A 15,602-nucleotide genomic window follows, 5' to 3' on the forward strand; every position below is an offset into this window, starting at 1 on the left:
CGGTTCAGTAGTTCCAAAGATTACCCCCTACAAACAAACTTAACGACATTACCTCTTTATATAATAGTATAGAAGTATAGACTAGATGATGCCTGCTACTTCGTCTGTGTGGAATTAAGTTTTTAAAAATTAGTAGGAATTTTTTGATTTTCCGGGATATACAGTAACCTGTCACGCTCCAGGTCTTAATCTATATCCATGCAAAAAATTACGTCAATCTGTTGCACCGTTGCGACGTAATTGAATGACAAACAAACACACTTTCGCATTTATAATAAGGGTACTGATTGTAAACATAAATCTATTTTCTAATAAGGTCAAATATTTTCTAAAATAAAATTCCTACATAATTTGATTTTTTAACATACTAATACGTTCAATCCTATGATTTCAATCACAATGGTTTTATGCTCCGTCGATCTTGTGAGTACTACGCAGTGTGCGTGTATCCGAACGTAGGCTTATGGCTTTGCGCATGCGTCACACGAAGGCGTCCGGCGGCCATGTTGTGTACAGAAATAGAGCGGCGCTGTTGCCATTACGGCGTGCTCGATATTTTGCTAAACTTGAGATGGTGTATTTCTTTTCATATAAAAATAAAGTGTTGAATAATTTTGTAGACAGTCTTTTGTTTTTTGGATTTGCCGCATTTAAACATCTTTTCATCACTCGAGCAGTGTTACGTCACATAATTTTTCAGAGTAATTTTTATGTTTATCGACAAAATTAAGATTGAAATATGTAACAGACAGCACTATTTCAAGAATTTTGAAATTCCATGTCACTGTCAGTGTCGTCTGTCGTGTCAAGAGAATAGAAGGTGAATGTCAAATGTCATAAAATTATCTCGCACGTGGATTTTAAAAATTGAAAATAAAAATCAACTAAATTTAAATAGAAAACATAAGTTCTTTACAATATAAACATTGTGATTCGTTGCAATAACCCTAGTGAAATCGAGTAATGGTTTATACAGTCACAAGAAACACCTGGAAATGATTATTCAAAACGAACTTGTGCCTGCAGAGGCCGAGGTAAAACTAGCTATGGAATCCAAGAAGTACCTAGTCGTGAAGAACCACGTACGAGAAATTGCCGAGGCAGAGACCAGTAACTGTGAAAATAGCCAAGAACAAAGTAAGATAACCAAGGAGTCTTCACATAAAAGAAAGAAACGTAAGAAGCCAGAAAAACAGCTTTCCTCCTCTAATGATGAATGCATGGTCAAAAAAGATACAAATGAAATATCCATAAGCGATTTGGAAGAGCTAAAACGTGTTTATAAAAAATGTAAGTCAGTCTTGTTGAAAATTGAATCTAAATATGGACATTTACTAGACCTGGGTGAAGAAGACTATATTAGTCAAAAAAGAAAACACAATAGTGATACTGAAAAAGAATGTAAGTGTGCCTTAAATAGTAAAGTAGTTTTTAGTGATGACGGAGAAGTAGTTCAAGCTGTTGGAAGCTCACACGATTATCATATTTGCCCAGAGAGGTTACCTACCTTTAATAGATACCAGCCTGCTCAAGATATTTGCCCAGATAGGTTACCCACCTATAAGAGGTACCAGCCTGCTCAAGATATACAGATTGAGTCTGAAAGTTTTGCTGTACCTCTTCCTGATACCATACAGGAGCTAGAAAATATGTTAAAAGAACCATTGACTGCTCTTTTGAGGCAAAGAGTGATAGATAAAATTAGATTCACAAGACAGGTGAATTTGAACATGATTAGGTTTGATAAAAAAAACTTAGTAGAGAAATTAAAAGCGAACCCCGATGAAATAATAGATTTTAAAGGCACAAACTTCTCGTCTATCATTGGTTATCCTGCATGACAAAAAAGATTTACAGGACAGCTGAATTTGTTTATAACTGGATATCCAGCATGACATAATTTGTGGATTGATTAGATTGTGTAGGGGGTAACCTCTTGCAGAGACTTCCACACTTGCACTGGCAGAGCAAGACTGGTGCGAATGTAGCAACTCCCTGCAACTCGTTTCAAGTTCGTTTCAATTTCAACTATTAAAATTTTAAACTTTTTCGAAATAAGTATAATTATGAACCACTTCATTTTGCATAAAACTCAAAAGATAATAATAATAATAATTGTTTATTTATTTAAATAACTCAGGACAGGGGCCTAAACTAGGAAATCCCGTGTCTTAGGGGCCAGTGCCTTCCCAAACATAGAATAATATGAATAGTTAATAATTTACAGCTAGGTATTACTATATGTCTATAGTTAATTATTATTATTACTTAATTCATTTATTAAAATGATGAAATAAATTGTTTATTGTAAGAAAGAGCACTCTTTTATTTACTAAACCTTTGCTTCATTGTTGCTGCTACTTAATATTTTATTTTATTATTTTAATTTAAAATGATTGGTTTCAAACATTATAAAGAACTAAAAGTTCTAAGGAACATGAATGTATTTTATTAAAATCTGTTTTATTTTTATTTAATTTTATTATAGTTTATGTAAAAATTATCCCGTTTAATTTTAAAATCAATTATTTTACTGATTTATTCAATACTTGTCACATTCATATTGGAGTTTTGTAGCAAAAACCTATTAATTCAACGTTCGACTTGTAGCATGGTGTGTGACTTCATAATTTGGGATATTGCATCACAATGCAGTTGAATTTAGGCCTTATTCCATATTGTATTAAGACTAAATGCCTGTGTATTATAATTGAATTAATAGTATCACAGGGTGTAGAATATGTCTTATTGTATGTAAAGTAACAAGGGTTGTCACATTAATTATTTTTGATGAAAAGGGAGAGAAAAGCAATAAAACAAAAATGTTATTCATTCTTTGCTTAGAAAAATAAAAATATATTATTTGCTAAAGCAAGGCAAATACGAATTTATAATTTGTTGTTCTTCATTAAAAAAATATATCATTCACTATTCAAATATGCAAACTTATATACTTTTGCTTGAAATAAAGTACTTGTTTGAAAGTAGATAGTAGCTACAATTTGTGACATCAGATAGGTAATTTGCCATACATCACAGTGAGCTGTGAGACAGAGGAAATTTTTGTTTGCACGATTGCAGGTACAATGATGGTTAAAAAGGTACTTTAAAATACGCTGTATGAGTGGCAGGCTGGCAGCCCTACAAGTAACCCACAAATAGCTTTGCGGGCGTGGGTTGGTCTTACATGCCAATTAGCACCTTATCTGCTTATAATAGGACCTAAATAACTACCCAGGTATGCAAATTGGTAAATAGTATGGTTTGCGTATCGTATAGGATTGCAGGTTGAATAACGATATGCATATACAGACGGAACCAACTTTATTCTCCAACTTACCCTTCAAGTTCCAACATGTTCCACAATATATTTCACCAAAACTTTTAAAGATAATTTTTCACCATCTTTCTGAAGCAGGCTGGTAAAAAAAATGAAATTACTTTATTTATTTCATGTATGACAGTCTGATGCTCTACCACTAGTTCGGAAAGCAGCTTCTAAAGAGAAGAGCCGGCAAGAATCTCAGCCCTGTGTATCCTGTGTCATTCTCCAGGATGCAAGCTATCTCTGTACCATATTATAGATAATGCCCGCGACTTCTTTGCTTTTTTATGGTTTTGGTATTTAGGTTTATTAATGATTTTCCGAGACAAAACGAGGCAGTTGTCCTGCCCCAGGATGCAAGCCATCTAACGTCAAAATCGGTTAAACTGATTGACCGTGAAAAGCTAGCAGACAGACCGCTACACTTGCATTAATGGATGGATTATGAGGTTGGAATCTGGAACGTTAGGGTTCAGGGGTAAGTCAGTTCTGTCCCAGACATGAATTTAGTCTGTGCAAGCAGGAATAATAGGTCTAGGTATGGATTATGAGATTGGAAGTTGGAACGAGTTTCAGTGGTAAGTTGGTCCCGTCTGTAGTGGCTTATAGGATTGCCGGTTGAATAGCGATGCCGTATAATGTTTACAGCGTACGCGACAGGCTTTGAGAAATAGTAGGAATTCGATTTGTTTGAGGTTCGCGGTATTGGGTGACAACGACAGGTGCCGATTCAGGTAGGTAAATAAATAGCGGTTCATTGTGTAGGTAGGTGCGTGGCGGGCTGGTTTCTATTTACAAATTACTGTGTAACTTACATATACTTTGGGTTCTATTTATATAGATTTCATGAAAGCGTACTGCGTATGCGTGCTCGCATAAAGAAGCAGGTTTTGCGTACTGACAGGTCGGTACCAACTACCAATCAGTGCGGGTAAATTAGCCCCATATTTTATGAGCTCTCACATAAAGAGACAGGTAAAATAGGCATAAAATAACATAATGCTATTTTACCGACCTGCCGGTACCGGACACCTGCTTTTGTATGTAAGCACCCTATCTCATCATCATCATCAACCGAAACACGTCCACTGCAGCTGGACTGGGGGTGGTCTGTGAGCTGGACATAGGTCTCTACTCTCTACTCTCTTATAAGGACTTCCACACGCCACGATTTTGCGCCGTCTGAATCCAGCTGCTGCCTGCGACTCGTTTGATGTCGTTGGTCCACCTAAATGGCGCCTGGGGGGTTTTCCAACGCTGCACTTTACGGTGCGAGATCGTAGCTACTAGGTATATTTTGGGAGACGTTTTGAAAATATCAAGTTCAAAACGATTAAGTAAATAGGTACAAAGTGTCTATGCCTACCTTACTCCTACATTTTAACATACTTACTTATTTAAATTTTAAATACCCAGTCGCCGATTCTATCTTGACAAGGTAATATGCACTTACAATCAATAAGCTATTGAATACAATAGGACAAGAATACATTCCTGATTTTAAACACGTTTATACAAATGCAAGTTAGCTATTTTACGAGTACATTCCGTATTTGAATTTAAAGTAGGTACATGATATTAAAAATTGTGAATCTATTTTGTTGAGTTAACTATTTACCTGCTTGATAGTTTTATCAAAATTGGTGTAGCCGATATTGTTGGTGCGCCCTGCGCAGTGCTGTGATGGAGGATCGAAAAATAGTCTATAGTATACTTAAGAGAAATTTATGTAACACTTTCCTAGATATATGTACCTACCTAGGTAAAAGCAAAATTTGGCAATTTTCCAGCAAACCTGCAGCCGGGTCACTTGGTGTTAAGTGTTTACCGCCGCCCATGAACATTTGCAGCATCAGAGGAACCGCCAATGCGTTGCCGGCCTTATAGGAGTTTGTTATAGTCCTCCCGTTAAACCCCATGTTGTAATCAAGTGGAAACATCGCTGAAAGGAGTTGTTTCCAAAGTTTGCATGTGCGTGGAAAAAAGGATCTCGCACAACAAAAGTGAGGGTGAAATTGCTTACGGTGGCGTGCGGTGCGTTTGTAGAAAAAGGAGGGTGGAATGAGGTCAAACAGCTCCTCAGAGCACTCCCCATCCCCATTATTAAGGCGATAGAATACGCATGTATGTAACCAAAGAGTAGGTATATATAAACACTACTATGTAACGTCTGTTTGAAATCCTGTCCTAACGACACATTTCGTTAAATCAATACTTTAATGAATAGGCGTCTATATATAAGATACATACTCGTACCCTACGTCCGTTAATTTCGTTAAATCAATACTTTCTTATTAGTAAGTAGGTATATACGTAAGATGCATACTTGGGTCTGTTAATTTCAAGACAAGCAAAACGATGTTGTGCACATTTGCATCGCATTCATAGCACAAGTCACAACATCTTTCATACGACTGAGTTCAGAAATCATGATCTCGTTCGAGAAATGAACGCGACCCGTGTATGTTTGAACTCGGTGTTATAATGCCTTCGAACTTTAAACAAGGCTGTACAGTAATCTCGTGTGGCGCGACGCGTCGTCATCGCTGGTCGCCTACGATAGAGCTTTCAGCATGCCATTAGAATATTAAATTTAAAAAAAAACAAAAATAGTTTCGGCGCATTAAATTTTTATGCATTTGCAGTCTTTACACGTTCTCTTATGTGTGAATGTTACAGGACGGCTGTTAAAAATTAGGGTTTTATAAAAGTGTGTTTATGTCATTATTAGTGAATAATGTTTAAAAAATAAACATACGACGATAGTGTTGTGAATTGCGAGTGTTTGGCAAGTTTTGATAATTCATTCTAAATAATTTTGATATTTCGATGAAAAAACTGTGCACCGAGATGAAGTTGGATAATTTACGATTTGAAAAATTACAGGTTTACACTTATTTTATTTATTAGACATTTTTTTGGATGCTGGAGGTCATCATCATCAACCCATCGCCGGCTCACTACAGAGCACTGGTCTCCTCTCAGAGTGAGAATGGTTTTGGCCATAGTCTACCACGCTGGCCAAGTGCGGATTGGCAGACTTCACACACCTTTGAGGACATTATGGAGAACTCTCAGGCATGCAGGTTTCCTCATGATATTTTCCTTCACCGTTAAAGCAAGTGATATTATTTTAATTACATAAAATGCACATAATTCCGAAAAGTTAGTAGTGCGTACCCGGGATCGAATCCCCGACCTACTCATGTGCCCAAACCTCCGATTAGGAGGCGGACGTCCTAACCAGCTATCAGCATGTTGGAGAGACTATGTCAGAAACTTATCTCGAGTCGCGACAACAACTTTACAAAAAGTCGGATTTGCAAAAGATGTGGGATTCGAATTCATAAGGGAACAAACAGATAGTACATATTTTTCTTTCCTCCCCTCCACTCAAACTAAGTGAGAAGCCCTATTAGGTAGGAGTACCTAATTAGTCCTGAAAATGGAGGTTCCCACCTACGAACTGTGGTTACTCGCGTTGATTTATCAAGGTTTAAGAAGTGGAAAACTGGCCAAGTGCGAGACAGACTCGCGAACCGAGGCAGGGTTCCGTACTACAGAAGAAGTAAAACGGTAAGAATCACTTTTGTTAACGAACTGCGAAACTAACTTTGTTTGGTATTTTTTTCGACATTTTGCACGATAAATCAAAAACTATAATGCATAAAAATAAATAAAAATCTGTTTTAGAATGAGCATGTAAGGCCCTTTCATATGATACCCCACTTGATATAGTTATCTTACTTTAAAAATTGAAAATACTAAAAAAAAAAAAAAATTGTGATGTAACCACAAATAAACGATTTTCGGATTTTTTCCTTTACTTGTGCTATAAGACCTGCCTACTTGCCAAATTTCATGATTCTAGGTCAACGGGAAGTACCATATAGATTTTCTTGACACACAAAATTAATAGACGGACGGACATACAGACAACAAATTGATCCTATAAGGGTTCCATTTTGAGGTACGGAACCCTAAAATAGTCAAAAATAACTAGGCTGTACTGCTAAACTAACATCTCATTAGGTAACTTAAAGTAGGTAAACAACTTCTGCAGTTCTACATAACTACAGTTATTTAACTAGCTTAGTTGTAACTTGAGCACTAGACTCACCTTGAATTATAGATTCTTATAAAGTTAGATTAGCGCTGTACCTATACGTACGTACGAGTACATGTTTAAAGAAAATTCAAATAATTGTTTTGATGCCTAAACTAAGTCAAGACCTCTTAGGTGCAACGGTTAATGTTTCTGAGATTAGAGGCGGTGCTACATTCGATTCTCGTTTTGGTCAGTACCTACTCAATTTATATAAAACACTAGCTGATGCCTGCGACTTCGTACGCGTGGATTTAGGTTTTTAAAATCCCAATGGAAACTTTGAATTTCCGGGATATAAAGTAGCCTATGTCACTCTCCAGATTTTTAATTCTATCCCTAAAAAACCGGAAAAGTAGAAGTACTACCCTGTAAGTTTCTTGACAGACAGACAGACGACAAAGTGATCCATTTTTCCTTTTTAGGTACGGAACCCTAAAAATTACGTCAACCCGTTACTCCATTGAGGTGTGATTGTATGACAAACTGACAAACAAACACACTTTCGCACAGACGGATTGTGCGTACCAGCACAAAGAAACAATGCGGGGGTCACGAGGTTTAATATTATTAATCTATTACTCGAACCGACATACAAATATATGTATGAACTATGAACTAGAAAATAAAAAAAATATGTAAGTCGGTCTCTCGTGGGAAAAATCACTCGTCCATATCTGAGTTGCGGATAAGAATTTTTTAATCACAGAATTAAAGCCTACTAATTACCTACTACTTATTAATTAAGTAATTAAGAGTAGCATAAAAACACTTGATAGCTGTGATAGCCTAGTGGTAAGGACGTCCGCCTTCTAATCGGAGGTCGGGGGTTCGATCCCGGGCACGCAGCACGCACCTCTAACTTTTCGGAGTTATGTGCGTTTTAAGAAATTAAACATCACTTGCTTTAACGGTGAAGGAAAACATCGTGAGGAAACCTGCATGCCTGAGAGTTCTCCATAATATTCTCAAAGGCTTGTGAAGTCTACCAATCCGCACATCGCCAGCGTTGTAGACTATGGCCAAACCCTTCTCACTCTGAGAGGAGACCCGAGCTCTGCAGTGAGCCGGCGATGGGTTGATCATGATGATGAAAAACACTTTCCGATGTGATAATAATGCTTCAATTTTCATTGTCAATTATAGCTTTTCTCATAAAAATATCTATGCAATGCCTTACATGGCTTATACACGTTAAATTTACATATAAAATATGTATAAACCATTTTTATAGGGACTGCATACATTTTCATTAGCGTCGCTAACTATGGGCCTCATAAGAAAGCTCGAAGACACTCAGCGGGCGATGGAGAGAGATGCTTGGAGTTTCTTTATGTGATCAAATCAGAAATGAGGAAATCCGTAGGATAACTAGAGTAAACGACATAGCTCAACGGGTTGTGAAGCTGAAGTGGCAATGGGCAGGGGCCAGGGCACATAATTCGAAAACCGATAGACGTTGGGGGTTCCAAGGTGCTGGAATGGCGACCTCGCACCGGAAAGCGCAGCGTTGGGAATCCCCACACTAGGTGGACGGACCACATTAATCGCAGGGAGCCGCTGGATGCAGGCAAGACCTTGGCGTGTGAAAGTCCCTACAAGAGACCTATGTCCAGCAGTAGATGTCTATTGGTTGAAGATGATGATGATGATATCGAAATTTTTATTAGGATAACTGTTTTGTTAATCTATGACTGACAAAGTCGTATCTGTCCCCATTATTATATCATTGAAATATTATGTTTGGATAATTTTTATCAGGCACGTTAGGTAAGCCCACACGGTGTTTTTCATGTGGGTAGATACAACCTTTGAATTAATCATAGAAAAGGTATATCTTCAAAATGCCATGAGTGAAGAACAGTTGAGGAGCTGGCGACCAAAAAGCTGTAATTCTGATCAAAATACTTTTTTTGAATCCGGAAGTTTTTGATCCACTATATGGGTACAAATCTGAACTCATTTCCAAGCAAATCGATCTAAAACTCTGACTGAAATTGTGTCCATTCAAAGTTCATGATTTCGATCACTGTATAGGAAGATACCTACTGCTTAACTTGACCTCATTTCCAAGTAAAACGGTCTAAATCTGTGCTAAAATTGAGTCCAAAGTTCTTGATTTCAGTAAAGGTACAATTGCAGTAAATTTAATTAATTTATTTTAAAACAACTTTATTGTTACTAAAATTACAGAGAGTAAGAATACAGGATACACTTAAAAAACAAAGGGCGATCTTATCACTAAAGTGATCTCTTCCAGGCAACCCATACTTAAGAACTTATAAAGTAAAGTAAAGTTTCAGCAGTTTTCGTTCAAGTTTTTGCTCCTTCTACTTTCTTTCTACTTTCACCTACTAACTACTACCACAGAATAATAAAATAGTACTATCTACTACCTACTAACCATTAATTTTAAGTTTGTTTGTACCTTAGGCATAAGATAAATAAACTAGTTTTCTAGCTTTATTCAATTACACCGTTTTCTTCGCCAGCTCGCCAATTATTATAAAAAGTAAGAATATTAGCCCATATCTCTTAGTACTCATAACCATAAGTAGGTATGTACGTCGTTCGAGTCAAGGTAAGCTCAGTAAGCTAAAGACTCGGAGAGTGAAGGTTTGCTTATTGTAATTACAAATTCTACACCTATACCTACCTACCTAGTTACCTTATTGGAAAGGGCGTTAGGTCAATGTTTAGATATAAATACCTACAGGAGGTATGAGTGTATAGCTACATAATAATAATTGATATCTGATGCGATTTTTTTGGATGTGCCAAGTTAGCTCTCAATGCATTGCCTAGCTCTCAATGCAAGTTGCAAGCAGTAAAATATACCTACTAATAAATAATAATTAATTTATTAAGACCAATCTTTTAAGTTGGACCAACCAGTCCAACCCATAATTAATGTATTAAGTTGATTTTTAGCTATAATAATATGTAGGTCTGTACGTATTTAGGTAATTACAATTAGTATAGTAAATATTTAGCCTTGCTATATAAGTAGTAACTTTTGACTGGTGAATTCATACTACATATAATATTATAAATGCGAAAGTGTGTCTGTCTGTCTGCTAGCTTTTCACGGCCCACCCGTGTTAAACCAATTTTGATGAAATTTGATAGGTACAGAGATCTTGCCTCGCGGGGAAGAAATCGCGGGCATCTTCTTATCTTTAAATATATAAAAGAAAAAGGTGACTGACTGATCTATCAACGCACAACTCAAACTACTGGACGGATCGGGCTGAAAGTTGGCATGCAGATAGCTATTATGACGTAGGCGTTCGCTAAGAAAGGGTTTTTGTAAATTCTACCCGTAAGGGGGTGAAATAGGGGTTTGAAATTTGTGTAGTCCACGCGGAAGAAGTCGCGAGCATAAGCTAGTCGGATATAAGTCGGGTCAGTTGGAAGTTGCCTCGTTTGTATAGTGCTAGCTATAGGTATTATAACTCAAGTCATCGACGTTGAGAGCACAAGAGGTCAAAACGTTGACTCATCGAGAAAAATGCATGTAATCCGGTTAGGCGAAACCCGTAGTAGGTACTTAAGTTATATGCAATCTAATTTTGTTAAATATTTGTTCTCTAACTCGGTATATACTTGAACCCGATAAAGAAAACTGCAGTACAGGTAGGTACTATTTGATTACCTATATATGTATTATGTTCCTAAGTAAACCGTCTAAGAATATCTCGTTTAAATTTTTTTAAGCATTGGGGCCGATTCTCTTGTACACAATCTCTAAACTAAACTCAATTTACAGGTCTAAATCTAGTGCCATCCTTCTCCGCAAGCCACATTATGAAAGGGATAGCAATAGATTTAGACGTGCCATTTTAGTTTAGTTTAGAGATTGTGTACAACTGAATTAGCCACATTGGGGCCAATTCTCTTGTACACAATTTCTAAACCTAAACTAAATTAACAGGTCTAAATTTAGTCTATCCTTTTCTGCAAGCAACATTGTGAAAGGGATAGCTATAGATTTAGACGTATCATTTTAGTTTAGTTTAGAGATTGTGTACAACGGAATTAGCCACACTGTAAGTGTAAAAAAAGTGCGAGTTGGACTCGTACAGGAAGGGTTCCGTACATTCCTACAAGAAATAACATTTTAGTTTTCATGGCGGCAATTTCGAAATTTTTGGTATTTGATGTTATAGCGGCAATAGAAATACACATTCTATTAAATATTTCAGCTCTCTACCTATTATGCTTCACGAGATACAGCCCGCTGACAGACGGAGGGACAGGGGAGTCTTTAGGGTGAGATCTATAGATCTGGCTTAGCTTAGACTTAAGACAGAGTTAAAACGAGACAGAGCTATATCTGTCACATAAATCTGTCTCGTTTTAACTCAATCTTCTAAATTACACTGGATTGAGAAAAAAGTCTACTTGTAAAAATATAATATTTTTATGTTTTGCGTAAATCCAATTTGTATTTATGTATTCGAAATAAAATCCAAACATGGTTCGTCGGTTGCATAAACTGAGATGGTTTGGTTGATGCGTAGGAGCCCCTTTATGGAAAGACATTTTTTAATCAAGTCACATCGAATTATAGCTTAAAGCTTTATTGTGTAACATCTTATTATATAACAAAGTTTCCCATTTTAGGTAAGTGCTTATCAGTTCCAATTGAGTTGATAAGTTTTTTTATAAAGTTAAAAGTAGAAGTTACATACGAGTGCAATTTTGGTAGAGATGGAAGTTTTAAGTTCGTAAGTAGCCAGAGATTTTAATAGGACTGATATTTTAGAATATCAATGCATACGTAATTAGTAGGTACCTACCCTACATACTAATATTTTATACATATTTGTAAATAAACCCACAGGTAACTAGAAAATTAACCCGATATCAAGACGACTTTCTTTTAAATTCTGGTGCAATTACTATGCATTTACATCTTAAAGAATTCACAAGAAATTTTTGAATAGGTATCTTCTTTTGAAAACATTAATTCAAATTCGAAAGAACATAATATGTACCTACTCTTATAAAAAAAACTTATGAAAATAAAATATCAATTTTACCGACGTAAAGAAAAGAATGTTAATTAGTAAAGGAAATAACATGGCCTTTTAAGTACGCTATAGTTTTTATAGTTAGTTATTACGTTGGTTTGGAATTTCAATGGAATCTTGGTTTAGCTCAATAGTCAGGTTAGCTAATCGAATTTTCTCTGGGTTATCGCTGAGCTCCGTGTCCTTTCTCAGACTAATCTGCGTAATTTGTTCACGCTCTCGGGCTTCCGTACTTACCGTTGGACTACTACCATTTACGATCTAGGCTGTACAACGTACGTGTTATGAATTTGGGCTGATTTTGACAACTGCATAAATAATTCAACATCGAGTTTTCTTTTTATCTGCATCCGCAACTTCATTCACGTGGATTTAGTTTATTTACTATGGGAACTCTTTAATTTGCCGGAATAAAAAGTATCCTGTGTATATACACATATCCCTAAGGTAAATGGTACCTCTGCCTGTGCCAACGTGCGACGGTTTAGCGGTCGATCCTTGAAAAGTTAACATACAGACCACTTCGCATTTATAATAAGTATTAGTAATGAATATACGCCAGATGGCACTTACTTTTATTTTTAGTGTTACTTCAAATCTCCAATCTCCACCCATTGTATAACAGAACATCACCATAAAATAAAATTAGACCAATAGGTAAGGTACCTAGAGCGTACCTAGAAGCGGAGGAATCTAGCAGCATTTTGGTCAAATAAAGCTTATCTATTTGAAATCTATCCGCTGCCTGCTGTCCAAAATATATCACAGATTGGGTGTTCTCAAAGTTTTCTTGATAGAAATTTCCTTATGAAACCACAAGGCACGCCTAGTTCACAATAATAATAATATGGTCTAATATTTAAAAACAAAAATGTGTCCTCTGTCACACTTTAGGTACTGTTGTTTTTCACGGCACATCCATTGAACTGATATTGACGGGTTTGTATAGAAATAGATTGCATCCCGCGGAAGTACATAAATAGGCTACTTTTTATCCCGGAAAATCGAAGAGTTCCTACGGGATATTTAAAAACCTAAAATCCAAGCGGATGGAACCGCGGGAATCACCTAGTGCTTCTATATACAGACATAGAGAGCAGTTTGTTTAGATATAGACGGTGTGTATCTACCTAATGTTACATTCCCTCGCCTTGACAATAGATCGCTGATGCGAGGAATTTTGATGGATTCGTTGTAACTATGACTCAGGTCGCCCTTCGCTATTCGTGGAATTCGATATGAGGGTTTCATTTCATTCAGATAACTGTTTCTGATGACCTATTCGAACGTTAGCAATGATACAAATGCTATACTAAAAAGTTAAATATATGTTTAGGAATAAGTATTTTAAACAAAAAATGTAGAAAGGGTAGGTACTTGGCTCCTTATTGAATCATCATCATTATCGTCAACATATAGATGTTCAATGCTGGACATACGTTTCTTGTTGGGATTTCCACATGCCACGGTCTTACGCAGTCTGAATCCAGCGGCTCCCTGCGACTCGTTTGATGACGTCTGTCCATCTAGTAGACGGTCTTCCAACAGGCGTCATTCTAGCACCTTAGACGTCTATCGAGTGTTCAGACTTTGTGCTCTACTCATTGCCACTTCAGCTTCGCAAACCGCTACATCGGTTACTCAGGCTCTCCTACGGATCTCACCATTTCAAGATGAGGTTACGGAATCTAAAAAATGTTCGTAAAAATATCCCCTCTATCATGATTTCGATATTGACACGAATTCTGAAAATTGGTAGTGCTTAGAGACTAGAGTTAAAGTTTAATTGTATTATTAGTAAGATAGCCTAGTGGTTAGGACGTCCGCCTTCTAATTGGAGGTCGGGGGTTCGATCCCGGGCACGCACCTCTAACTTTTCGGAGTTATTTAACTAACACTTGCTTTAACGGCGAAGGAAAACATCGTGAGGAAACCTGCATGCCTGAGAGTTCTCCATAATGTTCTCAAAGGTGTGTGAAGTCTACCAATCCGCACATGGCCAGCGTGCTATGGCCAAAACCTTTCTCACTCTGAGAGGAGACCCGTGCTCTGTATTGAGCCGGCGATAGATTGATCATGATTAAGGTTAAAAAGAAAATGCCTGAACATAAAAATATACATAGGAACTACATAGTTTAATAATACTAAGCCAGTTAAGCCAGCTAGGTATTCCAGATGGCTATGTAATAGGATCTCTAACCAGATTAGAAGACATGTCGCAACATATCGCTAACAAAGGGTTTTTGTGCAATGCGTGCCTTTATCTTGTGCGAAAGTATCGAGGTCAGCTGTCAAACAATGTTGCAGACGGACTAAAGGTCTTCGCACAGAACACACGCTGACTCCACTCCGAGTCCATGCTTTACTGTGATTCGAGTCTGAGTAGAGTCGGCATCAAGTTTGTGTAATGTGCGAAGACCTTATAAAATGTATGTATTTATGGCAGGCATTTTCAATAGCGATTCTTTAATACTAGCCGATGTACGGGACTTTACGGGATTTCGTTTTACTTAAATTTTATTTATTTTCCGGAATATTACTTACTAAGTACACCGTGGTCAATCCAAGCACAACTTATTACTCCATTTACTTTGTAAAATTCTCATGTAAAATTTCGAAAATTTAAGCAGCAACATTCGAAAACAAGTATTATAGTGCATTCAATATTAACTGGCGTGTTTGAGACCGTCATTAGCTATAAATACACAAATATATGAGGTTGAACCGGCTCCTTTAAAAATGAATGGGCTCTATGAGTGTTTGGTTTAATACCCCTATTGTTTACGTTCTAGTGGAAACACGCCAGTTAATAGTGAATGCACTATAATTCAGTAGGTGCTCAAATGTGTTGTTCCTTTGTTTCCGCAAAATTGTCCTGTACGAAGATCTGATTACATGCTCTTTCATATTCGGCGTGTGCCAGAAAGCCTTTGACGCGTACGGCGTATGTCTGTATGATGTATCTACCGGGTACGCTTTCTCTTTATCATGTTAATTGTTCTCTTGTATAAAATGACAAAACACGACAGTTACACTCTGAGGCCCTAGTGTAACATTTCCAGTAAACGGGAGTTTAGCTACCGTGACACTGTTTCGACATCAATGGCAACTTCAGTACTGCTTACACTGTGACTTC

General features: G+C 36.9%; 2 protein-coding genes across 16 annotated transcripts in view; both read left to right on the forward strand.

The window, feature by feature from the left end:
• Window positions 1-15,602, forward strand: part of pyd (zonula occludens-like protein polychaetoid) — a 119,674-nt gene that overhangs the window by 75,274 nt on the left and 28,798 nt on the right. Inside the window, exon 1 of one of the 15 annotated variants that reach the window (XM_069505778.1) lies at window positions 5,813-6,211. The exons of 13 other annotated variants lie outside the window; for them this stretch is intronic. In XM_069505778.1, the coding sequence (XP_069361879.1) occupies window positions 6,155-6,211 (57 nt within the window). In that variant the 5' untranslated portion in view covers window positions 5,813-6,154. Of the gene's footprint in view, window positions 1-5,812; window positions 6,212-11,630; window positions 11,703-15,602 lie in introns of those variants that run through there. One more of the 15 variants, XM_069505779.1, reaches the window with a different exon arrangement.
• Window positions 520-2,315, forward strand: LOC138403853 (uncharacterized). The gene has a single exon (XM_069505939.1). It carries the CDS (start codon window positions 996-998, stop codon window positions 1,839-1,841), a length of 846 nt encoding a protein of 281 aa, XP_069362040.1. The 5' UTR covers window positions 520-995; the 3' UTR covers window positions 1,842-2,315.

This window comes from Maniola hyperantus, chromosome 21 (genome assembly GCF_902806685.2).
Source record: "Maniola hyperantus chromosome 21, iAphHyp1.2, whole genome shotgun sequence".
NCBI lineage: Eukaryota > Metazoa > Arthropoda > Insecta > Lepidoptera > Nymphalidae > Maniola > Maniola hyperantus.